General features: G+C 31.8%; 1 protein-coding gene across 2 annotated transcripts in view; it reads left to right on the top strand.

Moving 5' to 3' along the window:
* The window catches only part of DNAJB14 (DnaJ heat shock protein family (Hsp40) member B14), a 47113-nt gene extending 24905 nt beyond the window's left edge, over positions 1–22208 (top strand). Inside the window, exons 4-8 of one of the 2 annotated variants that reach the window (XM_081053923.1) lie at positions 11480–11665; positions 13250–13344; positions 14138–14247; positions 15117–15289; positions 17151–22208. In XM_081053923.1, the coding sequence (XP_080910049.1) occupies positions 11480–11665; positions 13250–13344; positions 14138–14247; positions 15117–15289; positions 17151–17275 (689 nt within the window). In that variant the 3' untranslated portion in view covers positions 17276–22208. The remainder of the gene's footprint in view (positions 1–11479; positions 11666–13249; positions 13345–14137; positions 14248–15116; positions 15290–17150) is intronic. The other variant, XM_081053924.1, reaches the window with a different exon arrangement.
* Positions 22209–22494: the final 286 nt, after the last annotated feature.

Below are 22494 nucleotides of genomic sequence, written 5' to 3'. Positions count from 1 at the left end.
TGGTTCCAAGGGAACTAAAAGCAAAATACAGTTTTTTAAGATACGTAAGAGTTTTAAGAGTTTTTAAGATATTGAGATATTTATTAGATATTAGAATTGGGAGATTACTTGGAATTGCTATCTGTTCAGTGTTCTTCTATTTCTATTAATTCTGGCCAATTTTTGTGTTTTTTATATGTAGTTCTAACTAATGTGACTTTTTTTTCCTTTTAAAAATTAGTTTCATTTCTCTTGCCTGCTATTCATTTGTCTTCATTTCTTTCTCAATAATGTTTCCGGGTTTTTGCCATTTAGTAAATAAGTGTCAAAGAACTGATTTTGTAATATCATATTTTGTTACATACAGTTTATTCATAATAGTTAACTTCTAATTCATAGGAAAATGATTCAATTTGTGATTTTTTTTGTTCTTGTAAATTTGGCACCCATAGAGCCAAGTATAATGTTTACAGTGAAATGCTGGGATCTTGTAATAACAAGGAGATACTTATTTTTCAAATGTTCCTAAAAGATAGATGATCCAATTGGTCTTTCATACGAAACAGTTTCCAAACAGTTTTATTTCTTGAGGGAAGTTGCCAAGCAAAATGCATTTGGGGATTGTTAATATATTCCAATAAAAGCAGCCTCCAGTGTGGTCCTGGTGAAAATAAAATGCTGCAGTGACAGAACCTTCTATATCCTTAAATTAAAAGTGGCCTGTTGATAGTACAGGAAAATTTTCTTGATATATACATGATATATTACAGAATTGTACACTTGAAACGTATGTAATTTTATTAAACTATTGTCACCCCAATAAATTTTAATTAAAAAAATAATAATAAAATAAAACCTCGATTTCAGATGGAAAACAAACACACTAACTTTAGCATATATTCCCCCCAAAATTAATAAAAATTTTCATATTATGAATTAAAAGCATTTAATTTAAAATTTGTATTGTTTTTATAATGTTTAAAAAACATTTTGGCAGTGAGTTATTTGCATATTTATGACCTGCTAGGTGATGTCAGTATTAATTGTTCATTAATGTTAAGGATGTTAAACTGTTTTTTTCTCCCACTTCTGCACTGAAGTCATGTTAGCATTTATGGTTTTGGAATAACAGTAAGTGGATCTTCCAGTATTTTTATAGCCTGTGTTGCATTTTGAAGAGATAAGCAGCATAAATGTCATCCCAGCTAGACACTCAGAAGAGGTTTTACAAAGGTGATTGCACTTTGGTTTAGTACATTTCAGATTTTAATGCTCTGCTTTATAAAACTAGAAACTTAATATTAATCAACGTGCTGGGAGGTGATTCATTTCTAGAGGAGAGGCTCACGTTATTCAATATATAGGGGTTATCTGTCAATCAGAATGCCAATTTGTTAATCCCAAAGAGGATCAGATTGGGGAGCTGGTTGATGAGCCTCTTTTTCATTGAGTGTAAACTACATAGAAAACCCAGGTTGTAATTCACAGATGCTTGGTGAGCAAAGGTAGTTATTTAGAAAATATTACGTGTAGTGTCATCATACAGAAATGTCAGGTTTCATTCATTTAGCACACAGGATGTTTTCATTACCTTCTGAGTCATTTTTAATTTTAACCAATCAGCTTTAAACTTTTGATTTTGGGATACTAAGCTGTTTATTCTAAGCAAAGACTATAGCTTTTTCTTTTGTGTAAAAGGTAAGTATAGATTGATTGCTCTGTAATTACCAAAACACTTTACAGAACATGGAAACTACTTGCTTTTTATTTCCTTTTAGAAAAAGAGAGGTTTAGGGAATTAAATAAGATAGAAGAGATATTTTCATTTCTGTGTTTTGTAAAGCTTTGAAAATAAAAGCTTTCTATCAAGGATGGTAGACTAAATGAACTCTTAAGTTCATGCAGCTGTTTGTTCTTTACAGTTAGGTTTGTAAGTTTCTCAAAGCAGGGAATATTTTACTTACATCTAGAGAGTATATTTAAACGTACTTTTAAAAAAAATATTTGATTGAAATGGATGCCTTTCCTTCTGACATGATTGTTTTCAAAACAGTCTGTTATCTTCAAAGACTTGCAAGTATTTCAGAGTCTATTTGAATAGTACCTGTGTTTGTTGACATATACATGAATGTGGTAGCAAGGAACAGGGATTAGCTGTGTATGTGTTTGCTTGGTAAATAATAATGAATCAGATGTTATTGCCTATGCTAGGTCTGGTAGTTCAATATTCTTAATATCTAGAGTGTATATCCAAGAACAGAGAAGTCAGTTCTACCCTTTGGTCAAGTTCTTGTAGAGAAATACAATAAGAGAATATGAAATATCCTTTTGCTCAAAGAATTTGCCATTTATAAAGGGGAGACAAGTCATATAGAGAACATTTGGAATAATAATAATAACTAACATTTAACAAGCATTTTACAATTTTTCATTTCCAGTTTTCATTTAATGCTTATTAAAAATCTTGTGAAATTGTTGGGACCAGTGTCATCCTCCTTTCACAAATAAAATTGAGGCTCAGAGAGATTAACTGATTTACCCAGAATCTCTCAGAAGACTGAATATAATTAAATACCAAAACATGGAATAAATACATCCAAAATAAAGTCAGAAAAATAAAGTAGCATTATAATCAGAGTAATTGGAGAAGCCTTTATATTATAGGTGAGAATTAAGGCTTTTCTCAAGATGAGTGTGATTTCTGTGGTCAGGCAAGAGAGAAGATGGCAGAAACTTGGGTATGAGAATGAGGCAAGTGATTTAAAAATCAGTGAGAACTTCCATTTTTGAGAAGATGAAGGAGATGTACTTTTCCCTGTCCTCATACTAAGTACAACTTAATACTGTATGTAAAACAAAACAAACATTAGAAAACTCTGGAAGGTTGAGAGTAGGTAGACTGGCCAGCAACTTTGGGACCCAAAGAACGACATGGCAGTGAGTTGCTTGGGTTTTCATTTTGCCTTTTATATCTCAGACTGGGTGCTAGAGAAGCAAACAACTCAAACACTAACAAGCACAGACATACAGTCCCCAGGAAAAGCCTGACCTCTAGCCAAGTGAACAGGAAAGGAGTAAACTAGCAAGACAGGAAAATTTTTCTGCTGCAGCCAAATATCAGCAAAAAGACTATGGCCCTCCCCACACCCACACCAGCAAAGGCTGAGTAGAGAACCTAGCCTGCCACCTTCTCTGGGCTGTAATGAGATTCTCTAAATCCTCTCCCCCAGGATGATAACCGAGAAGATGGAGTAGGAGCTCATATTTCCACTCCTACTTGTCAATAACAAGGTATCCCTTTCCCTCTCCACTGGGTTACTGTATTAAGTCGCCTAGTAGAGAGTCAGGACTTTCACCACCAACCAGAGGCAAACAAAGCCATATCTTTATGGAGAGCAATAATGAGGCACTCCTATCTTTCTAGCCCAAGATATAAGAATGGAGGCTTGATGGAGAACTGGAAATTCCATCCCATCCCTACCCATCAGTAATGAGGAGCCCCTCTTTTCAGATGTCATCAGGCGCCAAGGGAGAAAACTGGACTTCTATTGCCAGGTGGAATAACAGGTGGTATCTCCTCTTCCCGTACTAGAATAGTGTCAGAGGAAGACAGTTAAAACAAGTTTTAGATAAAGGTCAAAGTCTCATAAGGTAATACCCCAAGTGATGACAGTTCAGTCAGCAATCATTTGTCATATTGTGAACCAGAAAACCTCAAATTGAATTTAAAGTACATCAGTAGATACCCACATGGAGATGACAGGAAATCTTTGCTAACAAAGATTGTAAAGCATTCTTCATAAAAATATGACTTGCAGCTATGCTTGAAACAAATTTAGAAAAATAAGAATCTTAGCAAAGAAAGCCTGAGCAAATAGAAGGTATAAAGATTAAATGGAGAATTTTACAGCGTAAAAATACAAAAACCAAAATAAAAACTAGCAGTAAATAGAATAAGCTGAATGACAGAGGAAAGAATCAGTGAACTGGAAGATAGAAAAATAGACATTATCCAATCTGAATAACAGAGAAAATAGACTGAGAAAGAGAAAGAGAACATAGCCTCAGGAACCAGTGGGCCTATGCCAGAAGATTAGGTGTTCATATCATTGGGGTCCTGGAAGGAGAGCAGAAAGAGGGCATAGCTGAAAAGTACTAAAAAAAATAAGATAAAATAAAGGTTGAAAACTTCACATATGCACACTTGGCAAAAGATACAAGCTTATATAATTCAAGAAGTTGAATGAATTCCAAACAGATAAACCCAAATAAATCCACACCAAAACGCATCATAGTCAAACTTTTGAAAACTAAAGACAAAAAGTCTTAAAAGCCACAAAAGAGAAATGACACCTTACCTATAGGTGCAAAGCAGTTCAAATGCCAGTGACATTCACATTAGAAACTGTTCAGGCCAGGAGGAAATGGCAAATTTTTCAAATATTGAAAGAATTATCAACCCAGAATTATATATCAGTAAAAAATAACCTTCAGGAATGAAGGAGAAGTCAAGACATTTTCAGATGTTTTTAAAAATAAGAGAATTTGTCATTAGCAGATATACCCTAAAAGAATAGCTAAGGGAAGTCCTCTAAACAAAAGGAAACAGTAAAAAAGGAATCTTAAAACATCAAGAAGGAAGAAAGAACACAGTAAGAAAAATATGGGTAAATACAATATACCCATATTTGCTTCTCCTCTTGAATTTCTAAATTATGTTTTACATTTGAAGAAAAACGTTTAACATTGTCTGAAATGGTTCTAAATGTATGCAGATAAAATATATAAGGGGATTATATGATAAATGGGGTAGAATAAAGGAAAGCAAAGAGAAGTAAGGCTTTTACAGTATACTTGAACTAATAAAATAATGACACCAGTGAGCTGTTGTAAGTTGTATATATATAATTTACATCTGGAGCAACCACCAAAAATGCTGTACAAAGAGATACACAGAAAACACTAGATAAGTCAAAATGGAATTCTAATAAAAAGTTCAAATAATTCACAAGAAGTCAGGAAGCAGAAAACAAAAAATAAAATGGTAGACATTAACCTTAACTTATCAGTATTTACATTAAATGTAAATGATCTAAGTGTAGCAATTAGAAGACAGATTGGAAGAGTAAATTTAAAAAATGACTCAACTTTGTGTTATCTACCGAAACTCAGTTCATTTATAACAATATATGCAGGCTGAAAGTAAAGAGGTAGGAAAAAATATATCATGCAAATGATCAAAAGAAAGCAGGTTTGGCTATGTTAATATTAGATTAAATAGACTTTAGACCAAAATATTTACCAGAGAGAGATATTTTATTATGATAAAGGGTCAATCCTTCAAGAAGACATAACAATATAAATTTGTATGCACTAAAAAACCGGGATGCAGAATATGTAATTCAAAAACTGATAAAACTGGAAGGAGAAATAGACAAATTCACAATTATAGTTGGAAACTTCAACATCTCTCTCAACAATTGATAGAACAACTCGACAGAAACTCAGCAAGAATATTGAAGAATTAAACACCGTTATCCAACAAAATATAATCATCATTTATAAAATGTTCCACTCTATAACTGCAGACTATACATTCAAGTGCTTACGGAATATACTCCAAGATAGAGCAAATCCTGGGTCATAAAATAAACCCCCACTGAGTTAAAAGACAGGATTCATATAGAGTGTGTTTTCTGACCACAGTGAAATCAAAGTAGAAATCAGTAACAGAAAGATACTGCAAAATGTTCACTCACTTGAAACTGGACAACGCATTTCTAAATAAAATGTGGGTCAAGGAAGACTCAAGAGAATTTTTTTAAATACATTAAATTGAATAAAAGTATAGCATATCACAATTTGAAAGGACCAGTTAAAGCAATGCTGAGAAGAAACTTGTAACATTAAATGTGTATATTAAAATAGAGGAATAGCCTCAAATCAGTCATCTAGGCTTCCACCTCATGAACCAAGAAACAGATCAGCAAAATAAATCCAAATAAAGAAGAAGGAAGGAAATAAAGGTGAGAGTAGAAATCAATAAAATTGAAAACAAAAACAATAGTGAAGATCAATGAAACAAAAGAACTAGTTCTTTGAAAAGATCAATGAACTTGACAGACAAAGGAAAAAAGAAAGAACTGACCTTTGTCAGAAATGGTATCAGAAACAAGGATACAGACCCTGGACACATTAAAAGGATAATACTATGAAATTTACAAATGAGATGAAATGGACCAATTCTTTGAGAAATATAAATGGTAAGAATTCACTCCATCTGAGGTTGATAATGTGAACAACCCTATAACATAAGTAAATTACTGTGTTTCCCCAAAAATAAGATCTAGCTGGACAATCAGCTCTAATGCGTTTTTTGGAGCAAAAGTTAATATAAGACCCGGTATTATATTTATTATTATATTATATTGTATTGTATTGTATTATATTATAAATTATATTATATACCAGTCTTATAATAAAATAAGAGTAGGTCTTATATTAAGTTTTGCTTCAAAAGACGCATTAGAGCTGAGTGTCCGGCTAGGTCTTATTTTCAGGGAAATAGGATAAATTTGTAATTAAGAAACTCCCTAAAAGAAATATCCATGCTCAGTTACCTTTACTGCAGAATTCTTTCAAACTTTTAAGAAAAATTAAAACCAGTTGTGCATAGTGTCTTCCTGAAAATAAAAGGGGAGGAAATATTTCCCAATTTATTTTACCCTATTAAAGTATTACCCTATTAAAATCAGACACTACAAAAAAAAGACCACAAAGGAAACACAAAAGAAAACAAAACTACAGACCAGTATTCTTCGTGGAATAAGCCCAGATATCCTTAACAAAATATCAGAATTCAGCAATATATAAAAAGATTATACATACACCCTGACCAAGTGGAATTTATTCCAATGATGCAAAAAGCTGGTTCACTATTTGAATATCACTCAGTGTGATCTACTATATTAAAGGCTAAAGAAGAAAAATCTCATGATTTTATCAATCAGTGCAGTAAAAGCATCTGAAACATTTCACCACTCATTTATGATAAAAACTGACAGGAAAATAAGAATTAAAGGGAACTGCCTCAAATTGATAAAAGAGCAAATACAGATAACCTAGGGTAACATTACAGTTAGTGGTGAAAGACTGAATGCTTTCGTCCTAAGGTTGGGAACAAAGCCAGAGTGTCCCCTTTCACCACTCTTAACATAGTGTTGGGAATTCTAGTCAGTGCATTAAGGTGAGAAAATAAAAGAAAAGGCACTATACGGAAAGGAAGACATCAAACTGTCCATATTTGTAAGTGACATGATTATGTATAAAATCCCAAGGAATGTATCCCCCCCAAAAATTCTAGAACTAATAAGTGAATTCTTTAGAGTTTCAGGGCGTAAGATAAACATTCAAAAATCAATTTCTATTGATTTAAAGTAGTAGATGTATTATATTTAAACATAGTATATATATATATATATATATATATATATATATATATATATATATATTAGCAGTGAATATGTAGACACTGAAATTAAAAATATTACCATTTACAATTACACACATGAAATACTTAGTTGTAAATTTAACAAAGCTTGTGTAGGATTTGTATGCAGAAAGCTATACTATACTAATGAAGGAAATCAAAGAACATCTAAATAAATGGAATGATATAATAAATGGAATGATTTATCATGTTCATGGATTGGAAGAGTCAGCATAGTAAAGATGTCAAGTCTCTCCAAACTGATACACATATTTAACACAATGCCTGTTAATATCCTAGCACGACTTTTTTGTAAATAAGCACAATTTTATTCTAAAACTCATATGGAACAACAAAGAACCTGAATAAATAAAAATGATTTATTAAAAGAATGGAGTAAGAGTAATCAGTGTACCTGATTTTAGGATTTACTTTATATGTTAAAATTATTAAAACACAGTGATATTGTTAGAGGGATAGACACAGAGATCAATGGAACAGGATGGGGAACCCAGATATAGATCCATACAGATATAACCAACTGTTTTTTTTTTTTTTTCAATTACAGTGTACTTTCAATATTATCTTTATTTCATGTGTGCAGCATGGTGGTTAGTCATTTATATAATTTACAAAGGGATCCCCGGATAAGTCTACTACCCACCTGGCATTATTACCATATCATTGACTATAGTCCCCTATGTTTTACTTTACATCCCCATGACTATTTTGTAACTACCAATTTGTACTTCCTAATTTCTTCACCTTTGACAGAGGTACAAAAGCAATTAAATGGAAAAAAGATAACCTGAAAAGCAGTTGGATATTCATAGGAACAAAAACAAAAAATCCCTGACCTAAATTTCATGCTTTATACAAGAATGCACTCAAAGTGAATCATGAATGTAAATGTAGAACAACACTTTTTGAACTGTTAGCAAAGAATCATGGGAGCAAATCTTTAGGGTCTTGGGCTAGGCATTGACTTCTTAGAATTAACACCAAAATCACAATTTATAAAAGGAAAAATTGATAAGTTGGACTTTATCAAATTTGTTTAAACTTTGCTCTGCAAAGACCCCACGAAGAGGATGAAAAGATAAGCAACAGGATGGGAGAAAATATTGGCCAAGCACATATCTGACAAAAAACTAGTATCTAGAATATATAAAGAACTCCCCAAACTCAAAATTTTTAAAAAGACAATGCAGTAAGAAAATTGGTAAGAGACATGCAGAGGCATTCCACTGAAGATGATATACTTCAGAAGAAGATGATATGGCAAATAAACATATGCTTAACATCCATTCATTAGCCATCAGAGATAATGCAAAGTAAAACCAAAGTAATATCACTACACACATATCAGAATGGCTAAAATAAAAAATAGTGACAATATCAACTACTGATATGGATGCAGAGAAACCAAATCACTCATACATTGTTGATGGGATGTAAAATGACACAATCACTCTGGAAAACAGTTTGGCAGTTTCTAAAAAGCCATAGTTTTATGCTACCATACAACCCAGCAGTTGCATTCCTGGACATTTAGAACAAAGAAATGAAAGTTTGTTTACACATAAACTTGTATATGAATGTACATAGCAATTTTATTCCTAATAGCCCCAAACTAGAAACAATCCTGATGTTGTTCAGTGGGTGAATGGTGAAACAAGCTAAAGTATATCCATACCATGGAATACTACTCAGCAATAAAAATGAATGTACTGTTGGTTTACATAACAACTTGGATCAATCTCCAAAGAATTATGCTGACTGAAAAAGCCAATCCCAAAAGGTTCCATTTATATACTGTTATTTATGTAACATTTTTGAAATGCCAAAATTATAAGAATAAGTTAAAGCAGTTGTCAGGGATTAAAGAGGGGATGGAGGAGGAGGAAATGGGTTTGGTTATAAAAGGACAGCATGAGGATGGTAGTAGAATGTTCTGTATCCTGCTTGTATCAATGTCAGTATCCTAACTGTGATACTGTACTGTAATTTTAAAGATATTATCATTGAAGGAAATCAGGTATCAGGTACAAAGGATCTTTGTATTATGTCCTATAATTTCATGTGAATCTAAAGATACCTGAAAATGAAAAGTTTAGGTAAAGAAAAATGAATAAAGTGGAAGATATCTTTTGGTGAAATAAGTGAGACTGAAGTAGAAAATGTATTTTGTAAGTCTTTTAAATACCATAATAAATTTTGGATTTAATTCTCTAGATAATAAGGAAAAAATTCTTGTTTGTGGGTGTAGCACAAAGTAAATCAATAGAAAATTAGTCACAATGGATAGAACAAATTGTCTTACATATACAATTATGGATTATAACAGTATTTTACAAATATAAAATATCTTAATGTTTGGCAATTATGTTTTTAAAAAGCAAGGCCTTAAAAATAGAATTGGATTGCCAATATAGTAATAGTTTTAAAAGTAACAGCATTATGAAATTTCCTGAAATAGTCCCTTTAGTGTATAGAGGTTAAATCCTAAAACTGATAGTATTATTGGTAGTTGGTATTATTAGTATTTGGCACATATTGATAGATATGTTTCTTTTCTAGATATGGGTTAATACCTTGGTGTTGTTTGTAAGTACATTGCTTGGATCTCCGATTGTGCTTTCCCACTGGAGCAACATTATAAATGATGGCAGTATTTCTGAGTCAATTAGATTTATTTGAGAATCTGAAGAAAGTTTGGACCATCTCCTCAGATAAATGGACGATCCACCTACTTTTTCATCCAATAGGGTTCACAAACCATCTGAGACATATCTTTGAATTCCAGGTTTAAGAAGCCCTATCAGAAAAGTTTCAGAATATCTCTATATAATTAATTTTAAGGGTGATATGTCATCAACCAAAAACAACTACCTAATGAGCATCTATTTGCTTGCACAGTACCTATGGCAGCCAGACGTGGGATACAAAAAGTATTTTTAAAATAGCCCATATTTCATAAGGCTTATGATAAAAAGCAAGCTGTATTTATGAAAGGATTAATTATTGGAAGTGTCAGAATGAGAATAGGATAGTTCCTTCTTTTAGATGAAAGCATTACAAAGCTTTTGTAAGTTACCTCAAGAAGACATTTTGGTAACCAGTGTACCATTGCCTCTTTATTTATATAATTTTTTTCAATTACAATTGACATATTATATTAATTTCAGGTGTACAACAGAATGATTACACGTTGATCGCCCTAATACCATTACCTGTTTTGGACATGGGAATATGAGATGGAAAATAGAATTCTTATAAATGAATATCACAAAAGTAGCAAAGTGAGAATGGAAAATTGAGAATATCTGGATTCATTCAAAACCAAATTCAGACTTTATGCTGAACCATGGGGATAATGCAATGAAAAGACACAGTCCCTACACTCATAGAGTTTTAAGAGGAGTAAATTGTTCAGGAATAGAATGAAGAGTAGCTAACTCTCGGTTGGAGTATGCAAAAAAAAAAAAAGATTGATAGTGTAGGTTGCATAGAGTATACTTGCTGTACTGAAAAATAAAATTGACAAGTTTGAGCAAGTTTCCTAACCTTTTTGAGCCTCAGGGGGCTCATTTGTATAGTGGAAATAATAATGGGTAATATAGTAAGGTATTAGGTTCAGAGCCTGGCAGTCGGTAGTTACTGCTGTTATTGATTTGAATGGAACTAATGAATGACTAGATTACGATACTCAAAAATGAAGAAGCAGGATAATAGTAGATGCAGCACAAATGTTAGAAAGCAAGATGGACATTCTTTGATGTTTAAGACAGACAGTAGGGAGATTAGCCTAGTATAAAAAATTGTATTGGGAGGTAGTATGTGTAATTGCAAGCAAGTATAATACCTTTAAAAGAAATTGCTACTGTTTTACTATTTTCTTGATTAGCCTCAAGTAGGTTTTTTGTTGTTAACATGACGGCAGTTTTTATTTGGGGCAGTCTTATATAAAAATTTTGCTTACCAACTTTTATTTACTCATTACTTTTTCAGAGATTGGAAACGCTTATGCTGTTTTGAGCAATCCAGAAAAACGAAAACAGTATGACTTGACAGGCAATGAAGAACAAGCATGTAATCACCAAAACAATGGTAGATTTAATTTCCACAGAGGTTGTGAAGCTGATATAACCCCAGAAGACTTGTTTAATATATTTTTTGGTGGTGGATTTCCTTCAGGTATTTTAATACTAATTATAAAATATAATATTTTATGAAACTAGAAATTCTCACCTCTGGTTAGGCTATTTAGGGCTTTATTTAGAGCTTTATCTACCTTCTTGGTAGATATGGTTTTTTATGGTAGATGGTTAGGTAAATGGTTTTTTATGAAGGTAGAAGAGAAACGTTAGACTTACTACTTTTACTATAATATAAGTATGCCTTTTTCCTAGAACATATTTTAATTAAGAAAATAAAAAGAAATGAAGAGTACAGACATTCTGTATTTTGTATAAAGCTGAAGAAAGGATGTGTATGTTAGAAATCCAGTGGCAATGTCTCAGTTAAGTGTTATTACAACTATGGGTGACTATTTGACATAGATTCTCTGAAGTTCTTGGTAGATAGTCTATTAATAACATTATAGATTACTGATTTGGATGATGTATGTGGAGGTACTTTCCACTGAAATATTAAAATGTCTGGTTTATAGGTTATATAAAAAGTGAGTTTTTAAAATTACATTGAGATAGAAATAATTGCTTGAACTAGGCTATCAAAGTAAAATACTGTAGAGGTACTATTGAATAGCTTTTATAGTACCAGCATAAGTATTGAACTCTGCTTACATTTACTGTGAGTTGTTTGTATGGAAATTATTTTTTTTTAAGAGCAGCTCCTCTAAGGTGTTTAAAATTATAGCTCCAACCTCATTTACATTTCCGTAAGATGCTAAGTTAAACGTTGGAGAATCTTTATGAACATAGCAATATAATTTGGCCAGGTGGCCCCACATGAATATTACTGAGAAAGATTGTGGTCATTGATAGGGCGTTTTATAAAGAATCCTTGAACGAAAGAGATTGCATGAGTACAAATTAATGATTGAAAATATAATCTGTATTTTGACATATTAGTTTACACAGTTACCTCTCACAGAAAAATAATCCAGAGTAATAATAATTTTAACTACAGATAAGCTAGGAACAATCAGAAATCTTTCAGGTAATAGTGAATTTTCTGATAGTTGATTCACAGTCTTTTGCTTTTATAACATAGTTTTGTCAGTGGTAGACATTTCTGGTTGGTCACCTTATTTGAAAACAACTTGAGTGTCCATCAGCAAGAGAATATTTGAATAAATTGTGGTCCACATATACCATAGTATATTCTACAGCTGTTTTTTCAAAAATAAATTAGATCACTGTCTTTTGATTTTTTAGAAATATATGTGATACGGTGATAAATGAAGAAAGCAGAGTTTCAGAGTAATGATCCAAGGTTTGTAAAAGCAACGAACCACAACAAAAGTCCTCTATGTATACAGTATTAGGGAGGAACGCATATTCAAGTTTTCATAAAGAAAGAACTTCTACTTTGCTTTAAAGGAAGCAAAGTCCGGGAAGAATCATTCCTGTTTCCATCCACCCTTCCGTCAAAAGAGGAGAAGGCAATAGGCATCCACTTCTCAAACATGCATTATTTTAGTAATTAAAAAAGTTAAATATAAAGAAAATAAAAAAAATGTTTTATTTGTAAAAGAAAGTATAATTTTTAGTCATAACTGCCCTCTCTGATCTAACCTTGCGTTTAATATTTTAGGTAATGTACATTCATTTTCTAATGGACGAGCTGGTTACAGCCATCAGCACCAACATCGACACAGTGGCCATGAGAGAGAAGAAGAAAGAGGAGATGTATGTTGATGATATGATTAGAAATGATAAAATGGCAAATGTCAGCTTAGGAAAAGCAATTAGAGTTATCTGAAAATAGGGCAATTTGTGTCAAAAGGAAATAACGAGTTTTCTCTTCACAGAATTGTTCTGTAGAGACTAGAATATCTCTTAGGGATACTGGGGAAATGGATAGAAGTCACGGTGTGGGGAGTTTGGGCAACATGACACCTTCAAATTTGGTATTCTGTGATTCTAGTGACGATAGCCTATACAGTGTGTTTTGAAGATAACTTCTTACTGTTGGTCCTAAAGAATTTAGAATTTATATTAAAAACTTAAATAGGATGTAACTTTCAATTTGTTCTAATGCAGTTATACCTAAATGCACACAGCATTTAAATTACATAAAGTAGAAAGGTAAGTGGAAAGAATACTAGACTAGAAATGAAAAGGCCTGGGCCACCACTCTGCCTGCCACTCATCAGCTTCCATATTCCACCCTCAAATCCAAAGTAAAAATAGTTTTGCAACATGATGCCTATTGATAGAGTCTCTGTGTGTAAGAAAAGGAGAACTCACGTGTCAAATGAGATCAGGTTGTATCAGTGTTTTCTAAGTCAAGATCATTAGGTGAAGCACTGGGAAAGCTGTATTTTTGAGAATCTCCCCAGGAAGGTGGTGTATTCACACAGATTTGAAAGCACTGAACCGAATGATCTCAAATTCCTTTCTTACTCTAAAAATGTATGACAATTTATTGTTAACTACTCTTATATTACAATTTGTTATTCTTCGGTGATTTTTTTTATAGGGAGGTTTTTCTGTGTTTATCCAGCTGATGCCCATTATTGTATTGATCCTCGTGTCATTACTAAGCCAGTTGATGGTCTCTAATCCTCCATATTCCTTATATCCCAGATCGTAAGTAGCTAAGTGAAGTTTTACAAAAAAGAAATGTTGTTGTTTCTTATTTGGCTTTCTTTAAATGGTCTTGTGCTGTTTTAAAACTTTTAAGTGCCAAATCTTCTATTACTACAAATGTATTAGATTTTAAAATGTCTAATTTTTAAAATAGTTACTCAAGTGATACATTTATATTGTTAGTTTATATCAGTTCCACTGTGGATAAAGACAGAAGTGTTACGTGCTATACTTGAACTTGATAGCAATTTAATGTAATAGGTAATGGCTTGACATTAAAGACAAAAAAAATACTTTAAAAGACAAGAATAGAATTGTCATTGATTTATATAGATTTATGTTATTTATGTTATTATGTCACCCTTCTGTTTATAAAATAGTGACTAAATAAAAACAAATATTTCTTTCTGTTATATGAAGTATTTTTGCACTACATACTTTATATATAAGAAGGCAGGACATAAAATAAATTTAATGCGGCATCCATTCTAGAAAACTTTAGTGTAATACAATGAACATATAGGAAATTTTGTAGAATCATACTGCCAGTATTAAAAACATATTGGTCTAAAAATAAGAAATAACTTTTACTTCTTCCAAATAAGATTTTTGTTAAGTAGAAATTGAGAGAACTTACAAGAACTTATAAGAACGTAGTATATTAAAATACGCTTACTTTTTTATAACATGAATGGTAGTGGTCAGCAATTTGAGACCATGTAAATAAATAATTACCAATAATAACTTTTTAATTTACCAATAATAAATTTTTAACAATTTTTAATTGTTTTTGTTAGTTTGGTTTATAGTAGCAGATTAGAATGTACTATTTTAATTAAAAAAATAATGATCAAGCATTTCTTTTACAGTGGTTCAGGGCAGACTATTAAAATGCAGACCGAAAACTTGGGTGTCATTTATTATGTCAACAAGGACTTTAAAAATGAATATAAAGGAATATTATTGCAAAAGGTAGAAAAGAGTGTGGAAGAAGATTATTTGACTAACATTAGAAATAACTGCTGGAAAGAAAGACAACAGAGTAAGTTTATAAAAATGTTTAACATTTAAAAACTTATTCAGAGTCTTGGGAATTAATTACTGTGGATTTCCCTACTCAAGGAATGTTCTCGAATTGCCTAGCACGTAATTGGAGCTCAATACTTAGAAAGTATATTTTAATGTATAGGTGGCCTATACTATAACAATATTTGACACATAGCAAGGTAGTAAATGGTATTTGTGTTGTTGTAAATAGTTAAATAGTAAATAGTCATTGTTATGAATAACTATTTGGTTGAATAAGAGAATATACCATCATTGGGACTTGGTGAAATTTGAATGTGGGCTACATATTAGATGTCATTGTTAAATTTCTGAATTTGAAAATTGTATTGTGTTTATATAAGAATGCACTTGTTCTTAAGAAAAACATGCTTGAAGTAATTAAGAATGAAAGGTCATGATATCTGTAACTTACTCTCAAATGGTTCTGCAAAATAATCACCACCACAACAATAATAACAGCCCTTGTAGAGAGAGCTAAAGCAAATTTTACAAAATGTGAAGAATTGATCAATCAAGGTAAAGGGTTCTAGGGTGTTTATTGTAGTAGTTTTCATTTTTGTGTAGGTTTGAAATTTTCAAAATGAAATTCAACAAATTCAGCATATCTATAGCTTAGTGGTTTTGAATGAAGATGGAAGTGCGAGGTTCTCAGCTCAGTATAACAATCCATTGACTGAATGTTTCACTGGTTGATTAGAATAAGATTACCTTGTTTTATAAATGTCATTAAAAGATTATTGGCCAAAGTATACCCTTTTCCCAGGGTTTTTTTGTTTTGGAATCACTTCTAACGCTAATATCTAGATTGGTAAAATAGGTGTGTTATAAAATATAAATAAGAATTTGAGGTAACAAAAAGGCGATTAGGCTGGGAGTTGGAGATTTGGATTAGAATCTAGACTCTGCCATTCACTAAGCCTGTGAACTTTGGTTTATCTACCTCATTTGGTATAAGAATCAGATCCAAGTGCTTCATTTGTAAATAAAAGGGGTTGAGTGATTTTTAATGACTGAATGAAAATCATTTCTAAAGATCTTTACAAATAGAATACACTCTTACTTTTGAGTATATTTTGTTTGTGGTTCTGACTGATGTCCTCTACTTTGCTCAGTTTTCCAGAAAGTAACCAATTTTTTTTTCCTTTTTTGTTACATCTTCTTTAAGTATGCCACCCCTTGCTTAGAAGTGTTAACAAACGGTGAAGTGGCTGACAGTAACAGGAAAAAATAAGGAAAACTTCCCTGAAGAATATTTGATTTCTAGTTCATTTATTTTACTTTAGTGATGCTCTCCACATACTGAAGAAGCCTCAGAAGTACTTACTTGCTGAATGTCAGTACTGATTGTAGAGGAAGCTCTTTTTCTCGTTTGTTTTCCTTCAGTAAGGCCATTAAATAACTTTTTAATTCAAGCAAACTCAGAACAAGATTTCAAAATTTTCTACTTCTAAGTCTTGGCATAATTAAATAACATGAAGCCTTGGCAAAGGGTCACAGCACAATCAGTAGCAGTGGTAAAGAGCATATGATGTCTCTAGGATAAGGAGTCAAGGGAACGCTTTAGAGCAGTAGTCTTTAAACCATTGGAGACATGAGTGGAAGGAAGGAGTTGTAGGACTCTATCCTGTTTCTTATCTGGAGCAGCTCTGTGCCTGTTTACATGCGAGGCTTCCAAATGGCTTTTAGGAGTTGCATTTGGATTTCTTTCTTTCTTAAAAAAAGTTCAGTGAGGTAAATATACTGAAAGGCTTCTATGAAACAACATCATTTGAGTTTAAACAAATAAGTGATCTAAATTACTGTTTACTTAGCAAAATATTTTTGTTTGTTAATAGAAGGAGATATGCAATATGCAGCCAAAGTGTACCGTGATGATCGACTCCGAAGGAAGGCCGATGCCTTGAGCATGGACAACTGCAAAGAACTGGAGCGGCTGACCAGTATTTATAGAGGAGGATGAACTGGAATTTTATTTGTATCTTTTAGCATACTCTTCATTTTTTCTGTGAATTTAGTTTCATCATGAGAGCTAAAGAAAAAGATTTGTTGTAAAAACTAAACTGAATATTCGGTCCCTGAAATCTTGGACTGTTTATGATCTACTGACTCCTTTAAATAGTAAGAAACTGAAAACTAAAATTAATATTTTAGTTATGCTTCTGCAATTATTTTCACTTTAAAAGCTTATATGATTACTAATTTAAAAAGTCTCGAGAAAGGATTATTACTGCTGTAGAGGTTTCCAATTTTAGTGATTCTCCATTTTTCCCCTTGTCATGTAAATATTTATGGAATGATCACTTTGTGTACATACAGGTTATTGCCTTTTTATTTAAATTCTTTTAGTGTTTCGCTCCATGAGACACTTCAGTTTAAATTGATGGAATAAATGTTCTGTGACAAAATTACATTTTCCTTGTCAGATGTCGAATGTGTGGAGTTTAAAACAATGAAACTTTTTCAAAAAGAAAAGAAAAAACAAAAGCTCTTTAACTTTGTGTAAAATCTTGTAGCATTATCTGCTTAGAGGGAATTGATATTTTTAATAGTGCCATTATATTCCAAACTATATATCGAGATAAATGAACTGGTGTAGAGTATCAGTTTGCTATTTATTTAGTTTTATGAATGGCTAAGCCATGTGTAGAAATGAAATGCTATACAGATAAATTTTAAAGACAATATGAGGAAATGGCTATTAGATATTAAAGAGTCTTCAGCAGTAAATTGCAGTTATGTCATTTGCAATTCCAGTAATTAAAATGCCCCCAAATGTTCATATATATGTGTCTTTGAAGGCTGCTAAAATTTATGAAGAAGAGGACCTACCTGTTTATCCCCCATGGAAATTTGTTGTTTTTTCTTAGTAATCATTTCCAAAAGTAGGATCCAAAAGTAAATGGGTTCTTCTACAAATACATAATAAGAAAAATTACTACTTTGCTTTGTGCCTTTTAACCTGATTGCCGACTCTTAAACACGTAAGTAGATTACAGCACTTACTTGATCAAAGCATGATCTTTTGGCCACGTGCAACAGCGAGCAGAAATATAGCAACAGGTAGAATAGTGATTTATAGCAAGTTATTCTTACAAAATTCTGAGCTAAAATCTGTTCACCACTGAATAATTCAATTAATCCTGTAGGAATAAGCTCTTTATAGTTAAATCCATAATATAAATTTGAAAAGTCTGCTGGAAATTGAAGTTTTTGGTGCCTGTATATTGGGTATGAAACTTTTATTTCTAATCTTCTATGTTCAACAGTTGTAATATTTTAATGATTTTTGTTTCATACTCACTTAATGGGACATGAACACATCTTTGGTAGTTTTTTTGTGTGTGAGAGAATGCTAGAGTGGCAGTATTCATTTGTTTAAAGATTTTTTTTTTTGAATGTAGTTAAGTTAAACATCTGTTGAAACTTAAAATGAGCATTCTTTTAAAAATGTTCTCTTGTATCCGTTTTCCAGATGAGTCAGTAGAAATACCTGATTGAATTAGTAGGTTAAACTAAACAACGTCCTGTCCTAGGAAAACTGGACAGCTTAACCAACTTTCTTTTAGAAATACTATATTTTAAAAAAATTAGCAGTGCTTAAAAGAAAATACAGTTTTAAATATTCTCTTGAGCCTGTGGAACGAATTTTTTTAAAATGTCATAGTCTTCTAATTAACTTTGAATTTCCATATGCATCAGAAAACTTATAAAAATTTAAGTGAAAAATTTCATCCATTCATTTTTCCATTTTAATGGAAAATTTACATGATTATGGTTGATTCTTACATGACTTGAACTCTTGGTGACTGATTCTTTTTCCCTTAACCTTGTCTTTAAGGGGATAGATGAAGTTACCAAATTAAGTGAAGTTATGTTATAAAGTCATACGTGGCTTTTGGACAGTATTATATTTCAGTTGCATTGCTGCATTCTATTTCATTTCATAAAATGTTTGGGGAAATGTGTTTGATAAAATAAAATTTTCAAACACTTGTGGGAAATGACTGATTGAGTGCCTGACAATTTAAGCTACTTATAGAGTATTCAGGTAAAGATTAAGTTCTTAGTGTCACCTATATTATGCTGTAAAGGCCCAACCAAGTGTGTTAGAATTTGGGGTTAATTCTACAAAGTAAGAAGACTTTAGCTATCTTAAGATGTAAGATTTTCATGTTTCTAACTCTTAAAAATCCCAACATTTTGTCTCCTTAGTTTTAGCTATATAAGCTTTGCAATTTCAATTGGAAACTTGTACTGTTCATTTTAATCATTGCCCTCACTCTTTTAAGTATTGCTTTACGTGTTTCTCTTACTGGTATTTTAGAAGTTTGGCAGCAATTACATTTATGAATGCTTTACATTTTTATCCCTTTTTATACATACACATAAACATTTTTGTCCTTGTGAGGATTTGGGGAAAAATAGTACCATTTCTTCTCCTTTTTTTGATTTTTTAGTTCCCAAATAGACTGGTGCTACTACGTTTTAGAATTTATTTTGATCAAATCTGATAATTTAATTCTCATCAATGAAAAATTTCAAATTATAATCCATCTAATAAGTGAAAACAATATATTTTGGAAACAGATTTCATTTGAATGCTTAAATAAGTATTTGTTTCATAATCGTTAATGCTTCTTTATGATTTGCAAAGATTTGCTAGAGAAAAGAAAGTCCTTACGGCATATATATGCCAGTGCATTAAGCCACTCAGCTTTTGTGTCAGCTCAGGTGTTACAGGAACAGTAATGTGGAATTCCAGCCCTTTACTGTAATTGCACTTTTATGTTTACGTTTTCATCCTGTTAAATCTTCAGTTACAGTATGTAAAATAGTTACCAAGAGAAATGATTAACATCTTGATTTCCCTTTGTTGACCTGTAATCTTTTTAAATGCAGTTGTTACTTAACAAATGTGACATATTAATATTATTTAATAGTATATTCCTACATATTCATAAAAAACAAGTCTCCCGCCTGTATTAAGGCAGTGCAATATTTCTTGATATTGGCCTGAAGACCAAACGAACCATCTTTCCATTTAAATAAGTATTTTATAAAAGGATCAAATGGTTCAGAAGGAGAATTTTGTGTGTGTGTGCATCTATTTAGCTTCCCCATGTGAAGCTTAGGGTTAGTATTACCCAAATTACTGTCTACGTCCTGAGTAGAGTAAACTAAAAGGGCATTCATAATCTTTTTTCTTACCTGAACAGAAAAACTTCCGAAAATGAACAATAAATTAGAATTTTAATCTTTACTAAACAGGTGAAAAAAAAGTGTCTAATGGCCACATTGTACTGCTGCCTAGTTAAAATCCATAAAATTCTCCATAAACCAGTACAAAAGAAAACAGTCATCTGATAAAAACTTCCAAATTTTTTATTCTAATTTTTAATTACACAGAAAAAGTGGGTAGAATGAAGAGCTTCAAGGAATTTTTAATAATCTGGCAGGCAACACAGTCCTAGAATTCAGACATCCTTTTTGGTTTCATTACTATTAAATGAATACTTTCATAAAAGTGGAAACATTTTCCCTCAAAACATTATTCAAAACATACTCCTTATATTAAGGATTATGTAACCACATTTTTTTGTAAATTACCTGTGTGTCACTTTTTCCTGTTGGTACGTGATCCCTTATTTAATTTTAGTATCTGCTGGTTTTGGGGCCAATAGATTTGTGAATATTCTGTGGATGTGTCCATGTATAGCTGTACATATATATTTTTTCCAGCTATTACCTCAAATGTGTGATTGTTTAATATATACGACACTATGTTTGCACAGAGCAGGGCTTCCATTAGCAGTGAAGATATATACATATATATGGGGTTTTTTTTGTTTGTTTGTTTTGTTTTTTAAGGAGGGCGCAGCTCACAGTGGCCCATGAGGGGATTGAACCGGCAAACTTGGTGTTATTAGCATCACGCTCTCACCAACTGAGCTAACCGGCTACCCCCAGCAATGGATATTCTTATTTCTAACTTTGAAAATCAGTCCACAGAATTTCATTGGTGTGAATTTTTCCTGTTGATATTTTTCATATTTTAAAACAGAGATTCCTATTATAAGGCCCATACTTCAAATATAATTGTACCTTTCTGTATCTAACAATCTGGAAATATGTAGGGGTAAGAAGTGTTTATTGAAATGTCTTAGTTTAGTACAGTATGTTACTATCGAAAATTGGAATTACTGGTTGCCAGGCTGTCTAGTACTGTGTAACAGATGACATTCGGCATAAATGGAAACAAGCCTCATTCACTTTAGCACAGGAATTGGGACATTCCAATCTGATATTCTATTTTGCCATTTAAGAGCGTCACTAAAATATGGATTTTTCAGTAACATTGGAGTATTTTAAGAATCAATTTCAAAATGAATTGTTTTTGAGTTGGGTGACTATGCTAATGAGAAGAAACTCATGCATAAACATTTTATAATTTATTTGTATTAAGAAATGCTTCTTACCTATTTTTGGGTTTTTTTGTTTGTTTGTTGTTTGATTTTGGATTGCTACATAGAGACTTTCCATTTAAAGTTTAAATCATGTGTTTTTCAAAGCTGCAGGTAATTTTCAAGCTGTGATGGAATTTTAATGGAAGCCTTGTATAAGTTAAATGAAGTGAAACTGGTAAAGAAAATCTTAACTTTATTTGTCTCTAGTGCATTCAAGATTATATAATTAGATTTAAAAATAAATGTCTGATTTGTAAAATATTTAATGTTATATCAGACTTATATAAAATAAAATTTTCTGTGTGAGAACTCTGTTAAAGAAAATGAATTTGATTTTTAATGAATGTTTTGCTGAATGATTTATGAATTTTTGTCTTTCAGTCTCTGCAGTTTATCTCAACATAGGAATAAAAAGGTCTCTTCTCACTGTAAAGGATTTGTTTTTATCATGTTTTCTATTCTTAATATGCCCTTTTATACATTCAACCATTCAATAAATGTATGAGTACCTGCCACATCCCAGACAGTGAACTGAGTGCTGGGAATTAATCACTGAACAAGACAAAAATCCATATAAAGTTTACATCTAGCAAGGAAGATAAATGCCAACAAAATAACTAATTATAATTAATGATAAATGCTGTAAAGAAAATTACAAGGTATAGTGAGCATATATGTAGAAGATTTGACCCTGGGAGGAGTAGGGAAAGAAAGT

Source organism: Rhinolophus hipposideros (assembly GCF_964194185.1).
Source record: "Rhinolophus hipposideros genome assembly, chromosome: 1".
Taxonomy (NCBI): domain Eukaryota; kingdom Metazoa; phylum Chordata; class Mammalia; order Chiroptera; family Rhinolophidae; genus Rhinolophus; species Rhinolophus hipposideros.
Note: the sequence above shows the minus strand (reverse complement) of the source record. Positions and strands in the feature narration are given on the sequence as shown.